Raw genomic sequence first — 6,414 nt, 5'->3', positions numbered from 1 at the left:
AGGGACAGAATGTATGTAGTAAGTACAAAATAAGTAACATATAATATATTAAATAAACATTTAAAATGAGAAACTAGATCTCATAAATTATACTGGTTAGCCAGTAACTGAAAACAGTATCAGCACTTCACAAATTGAGAAAAAAAAGTTTCAACTGTATACACTGTACCCATAAGAGTGGTCGAGTTGATTTGATCAATTGATCTACATATTAAATAAAAAATATCATGTTCGAAATTTCATTTTTGCTTATTCAATTGAAATTGTTTCATATAATTTATCTTATGTGATTTACCTTTTAATAATTGTGTGTGTATCTCAACTTCTAATCAGAGATCTCAATTTCGAGCTGTAGATATAGAAAAGTCCTTAGTAGAAAGAGATAGTCCAAAATGAGTCTTATATCGCGCGAATTTATATTAATCGATCTGTAATATAAATATGAGAACACATCCAATGAATTATTTTTTTAAAAAAAAAGAAGAGAAAAGGACCAAAAATAGACTTAACTATTCGAAAAAGATTAAATATGCTCACTCATTCATTTATTTGACTAAAAAATATCATTTAAGTCCACCTTCTTTTTAATCCAATTTTACCCTTAAATCTAACTCTTTTTCTTCTTTTATTATTATTATGATGATGATGATTTATTGTGTGGCATCTTTCTATTGGTTAAAATTAAATCTCTAATGCATCAAAAATATTTCTACCCATCCTGATTCATATACGAGATAGCTTCTTTCATTACTAAGATATAGGAATAGATTAAATAATCTCAAAACTTTCAAATACTTTCAACTGAACATTAAATAAAATAATTATGCATTTTATCTCTGAAATAATTATAATACCTTATACATTATATCAAAAATTTCTAAAAACTTTACCGTCCAAAAGCTAAACGTAATAGTAATGAATTGGGAAGAGGGACTAACAAGGAGTTTGATAGTCTCTGATAGGATGATGCCATGTAATAAATATTAATAATAATAATAAAAGAAAAAAAAGACTATTAGTTTTAAGGATAAAAATAGATAAAAAAAGCGAAGGGGTAATTTTTAGTCAAATACTTTTTCTATTCCTATTTACTTGTCAATTTTTGATTAGATATACTTATTAAGAAAGTAATAATTGACATAGTGAATTTATTATTTTACCCCAATTAATTGATAGAATTCCAAAATCAATTTATTGAATAAAGATGTTCTACATTTTTCAAAAAATAAATTGAGGATATAATAAGTAAAAACAAAACTCCCACTGTTCCAATTTATGTGATACTTTTTTTTTTCGAGAGTCAAACAATTTATATTTATAAACTACGTAAAAGGAGCTATAAGTCACAATAATTAATAATTCAAAATGTTTGAAAGATCTATGAATACATACGATAAAAAATAGATTTGTTTGAATCTTGAAATTTGAAAAGTGTCACATAAAATGAGACGGACATATTATTATCTTTTTTTCATTTTTAAAAAATAGTAAAATAATACTTTGAACATGGGGCCTATAAATAACCTCTATTTCTCTTCTCATCATAAAGCATTTTAAAAAAACTTTGCTTTTGTTCTGTTCTCTTTCATTCTCCCAAAATTCTTCTTCTTTGCTTAACATTCCTTTTAGTCTAATCAATCATTATTCACATATATACATAATATATATAAATAATATACAGCTAGAGAACAGAGAAAATAAGACAAAAAATGGAAGAAGAAAAAAGATCAAAGTTTAAGAGGATTTGTGTTTTTTGTGGAAGTAGTTCTGGAAAGAAACCTACTTATCAAGAAGCTGCTACTGAATTAGGAAAACAACTGGTAAACAAAAAAAATCCATTTTTTTTCATTATTATTCATTTTATTGTTTCAAGAATCAGAAAGTTTTGTGCTTTTTTAGTTTTTTATGGATAAAAATCTCTTCTTTTAAGTAATGTAAGCTGAAAAATGGTTGAAATTATGTACCCCATTTTGAGTTTTTGAGTTTTTGTTCATTCTTTGGTTTTCAAGAATCATGAAGTTTTGTGCTTTTTATTGATAAAAATCTCTTCTTTTTAGTAATGTAAGTTGTAAAATGGTTGAAATTAGGAACCCCATTTTGAGTTTTTGAGTTTTTGTTCATTCTCTGGTTTTCTAGAATCATAAAGTTTTGTGCTTTTTATGGATAAAAATCTGTTCTTTTTAGTAATGTAAGCTGATAAATGGTTGAAATTAGGAACCCCATTTTGAGTTTTTGTTCATTCTCGGATTTTCTAGATTCATAAAGTTTTGTGCTTTTTATAATGTAAGCTGAAAAATGGTTGAAATCAAGAATCCCATTTTGAGTTTTGAGTTTCTGTTCCTTGTTTTTTGTGTTCCATTTTAAATGATTCCTACATGTTTTTTTGTTGTCATTTTCAAGAAGCAGAAAGTTTTGTGCTTTTCTTGAAAAATGTCGGTTCTTTTTGGATACTATCATCAAATCATCAAATGTAAGTTGAAAATTGGTTGAAATCAAGGAACCCCATTTGGTGTTTTTAAGTTTCCAACATGGGGTTTTTCTATTCTCACATATCTTTCTTAAAAAACAGAACTTTTTAATGTAGGGTTTATCTTTTGTTTGGCATGACAGAGAGATTAAAAATGGTGTTGCTAGCTGTTACATGTCTGTCAGTTGAGCAGCCTTCCTGCATGATCTTAGTTTATGGGGTCACTATGAAAAAAAAAATTGCCTTGTAATTAGGAGCCAAACATGCCACTTTGATATCATGACCCCCTTCTCTTTAAGGTCTAAAATTTACCCAAACTCTTTAGATGTTCTTTTTATGTTTTTGATGTAAAAGTATGCATGTGGGATTTAAACAAATACTAGTAGTAATACTTTTGTGCATATGTTGAGCTAATCTTGATTTTCATGCTTGTTTTCTTGATGTGTGTGTGAATTTTGAGTTAGTATAGTAAATTTTCCCCTTTGCACTTTTGTTCTGTTTGAAATCTGTCTGCGCACACTCTTATCTCTTCAGACTCCAATCTGCACAACTACTTTGGTGTAATGTTGTTTATAGTAAAGTTTCCCTTTTTATACCTGCACTCAATTCTCTTCGGACTCTATTTTGTTAGACTACATTGGTATATTGTTGTTTATGGTTAAAAAAATTGAAGTGATGATGATGATAAGGTTGTGAAATGGTGAAATGGGTTTTTGACACGTGTAATGTTTCTTGATGTTATTGGTTTTGTGTTGAAGGTGGAAAAAGGGATTGATTTGGTGTATGGAGGAGGAAGTGTGGGTCTAATGGGACTTGTTTCTCAGGCTGTTCATGATGGTGGGCGCCATGTTCTTGGGTAACTCATCTCCTATCCTCTTTTCTATACATAATATATACATACACTCTCTCTCTCTCTAAATATATCACTCTCTCTCACTATAACACAAACATATATAGATAAGACACACATGCATAGGAAAAAGGTTTTGATGTTGAAGTCTTCAAAGACAACCATCATTTAAACCTCATAATTTTGGTCTATATTTGATTCTAGCTAGTGCGGAATGCTTTGTATATCGAATTAATCCCTTTTTTTGTTCTAGGTAATGGGGTTGGTGAAAAATAACGTGTTTTCCACTTAATTATCTCTTCTTTGTTCTCCGTTATATATGTGACGTAGTTTGGATGGACACAAAATTTAAGAAAAAGATCAAGACTTTTATTGGAACAATGAAGTATAATAAGATCGTGTTATTCTTTTCAAAACAGACTAACAAATAAATAGTGTTAAACAAGATGGAACAAAGGCAATGATATTTATTTAATGTTTTAGACTATAGGTCATGTAAGGGCAGACATCATTGGATCAAATGTTGGTTTTGTTGATAATTAATGTTTGGTGTTGTCATCTATTGAAGAAACAAAAACTAATCCTTTTGTTACACTTATAGTGAACAGCTTCTTAACATGTGAAAACTGAAAAAGTACTCTGCAAATCTTTTATAGTAACAAGAAATCCTCTAAAAGTGTCTTTTGTGGTATGGCCTTAATCCATTTTGGTTTGTGAGAATGTCTGTCACAAAGGCAAAAAGGAAGTGTATAAAGTTAGAAGCCTTTTTAGGCACTGATTGATGTAATTACAAATCTTGATAAAAGGGACAATACACTAATTTTGCTATAGCACACTTATGTTACTCGAGTTTTTCAAAAATGTTGTCACACTTCAACGTTAGATCATCATCTGACACGAATTTGTTGACATTTTTGAAAAGTTCGAGCAACGTAAATATGTGCCAAATAATAGTTTTCTTGGTAACTTTGTGCCTCATTACTTAACCCCCACATTCATGTTGATGCCACATGTCCAACGTTGGATCATCATCTGATCTGTTGGCATTTTTTAAAAGTTCGAGCAATATTGGCCCTTAGTAAATATGTACCAAATAATTGTTTTCTTGATAACTTTGTGCCTCATTTCTTATCCCCACATTTATGTTCCTTGAATATCCAAAAATATACTTCTTTTAGGTAATTTGACATGCATTTGTCAACACTTTTTGAAAAGTTTGAGCAACCATGTCGCACAACAAACAATAGTTCTCTTGATTTTTGCCTCATTTATGATGCTCGAATTTTTCAAAAAAGATGTCACCCCATGTTGGATCATCCGAACATGTTCTACTTTTGGAAGATCTGACATGCATCTATCTAACATTTTTGAGAAGTTTGAGCAACATTGTCCCACATGAGTAAATATGTGCAAACCTTTCTTTTTGGCCAAGTTAACTATCTATCTATCTATATATATATGCTTTTACTTTTGGGATATTCTTATAATGTTATTAATCTATATTTATGTTTTTTTTTTTTGGAACTTGCAGAGTAATTCCTAGGACTCTCATGCCTAGAGAGGTAATAATATTTATACTATACTTGAAAATCATGGTGTAAATCTCATTTCTTTTCATGTTTTGCTAATTTTGATACTTATGAGACATGTTCTCAAAAGTTTAGTCTGGACTATGTAGTTCCTTTATATACTTAAAACTATGTTGTTCGGACTCTAAAAAATATTATTGCATCTGTGTCGGATTTTTTATTGCTAATAGATAACGGGCGAAACAATTGGAGAAGTGAGAGCAGTGTCTGGAATGCATCAAAGAAAGGCTGAAATGGCAAGACAAGCTGATGCCTTTATTGCCCTTCCTGGTATAATATTGCTCGAACTCTTCAAAAATTTCACATGGTCGATATGTATCGGATCCATTGAACGTTAACGTTTACTTTTTTCGAAATTTTTTAGGTGGTTATGGTACCCTTGAAGAACTTCTTGAAGTCATTACATGGGCTCAACTTGGAATCCACCGTAAACCTGTGAGAAATCTGTCCTTTAGATTATACATTACTCTTAAGAAATTTACTTGGCCATAAAAAGTGTTATGTAATGTGCAAATCGAAGCGCTTTGCCATCAGAGTTGGATTGAGGATTTTAATTTTCGTTCCGAGTATAGGAAATAACCTCTCTACCTACTACTTTACGAAGTAACAATAAGGTTGCGTACACATTAGATATCCCCTCTTCAGACTTCACTAATGAGACTATACTGACATAGTTAAGTAATACTGAGTGTCATGCTTACGTTATAACGCGAAACAAAACATGCTTAGGTAAGCGTATGACAAAATTAACAATAGAAAGATGGATATTTTTAGGCGAAGTTTTACAAATAGATATCAAAAGGTAATCAAGAAATTTGGTGAAAACTTGTTTTCTAAAGTTGGTCATAGCATGAAAATTTATCCCTTTTGACTAAAATTATTCTCCATGTAATCATTCTCCAAAGGAAAAAAAAAAGAAACAATTTTCTCAACAAAAAAAAGTGTCTCGAGTCATTTTCATCCATCTTCTCTAAGCTATAGTATTATTTGTTGTTGATACGATTATGTTTCTCTCATTTTGATATTTCTTTTCAAATTTTATATTTAAGACGAGAGTACATTCTTTCTATTTCTATTAAATAGGAGTAAAATTGTGTAACAATCACTGACTTAGACTCTATTTGTGTGAATATATTGAATATGTCGTTGTTGTGGTGCCTATATACAAACATTTCAAACTTTCAAGATTTCAACTCCTATGCCTTAATTGTTAATTCAACTTGAGAATTGAAAAATATGGATCTTGACATTTTGTGTCACCATGTTTCTCAACTTACCATCTTTGCACATTCTTAAGTATTTTATAATAAAAAATAAATATATTATTATCATTATTCTTTGTGCGTTTCTTTTTTCTTTTCAAAGTCAACAATACTTAAATCAAATTAAACAGGAGATTAAGTAAGTATCAAATCACGTGTTCCTTAAAATTTGGTTCACATGGAAAGATAATACTTGTGTCGTGTGAGTTCTAATCTCTAATAATCGTTAATCATGCTTATATTGTC

At 29.8% G+C, this 6,414-nt stretch overlaps 1 protein-coding gene across 1 annotated transcript in view; it reads left to right on the top strand.

The window, feature by feature from the left end:
- Nucleotides 1-1,561: 1,561 nt before the first annotated feature.
- LOC125859961 (cytokinin riboside 5'-monophosphate phosphoribohydrolase LOG7) overlaps nucleotides 1,562-6,414 on the top strand; it is a 5,505-nt gene continuing 652 nt past the window's right edge. Inside the window, exons 1-5 of the mRNA XM_049539820.1 lie at nucleotides 1,562-1,820; nucleotides 3,226-3,323; nucleotides 4,849-4,879; nucleotides 5,077-5,176; nucleotides 5,271-5,341. Of these exons, the coding sequence (XP_049395777.1) occupies nucleotides 1,710-1,820; nucleotides 3,226-3,323; nucleotides 4,849-4,879; nucleotides 5,077-5,176; nucleotides 5,271-5,341 (411 nt within the window). The 5' untranslated portion in view covers nucleotides 1,562-1,709. The remainder of the gene's footprint in view (nucleotides 1,821-3,225; nucleotides 3,324-4,848; nucleotides 4,880-5,076; nucleotides 5,177-5,270; nucleotides 5,342-6,414) is intronic.

Source organism: Solanum stenotomum, chromosome 1 (genome assembly GCF_019186545.1).
Source record: "Solanum stenotomum isolate F172 chromosome 1, ASM1918654v1, whole genome shotgun sequence".
In the NCBI taxonomy this organism is placed as follows: Eukaryota; Viridiplantae; Streptophyta; class Magnoliopsida; order Solanales; family Solanaceae; genus Solanum; species Solanum stenotomum.
The sequence above is the reverse complement of the archived record's forward strand: the minus strand, read 5'-3'. Positions and strand labels throughout refer to the sequence as shown.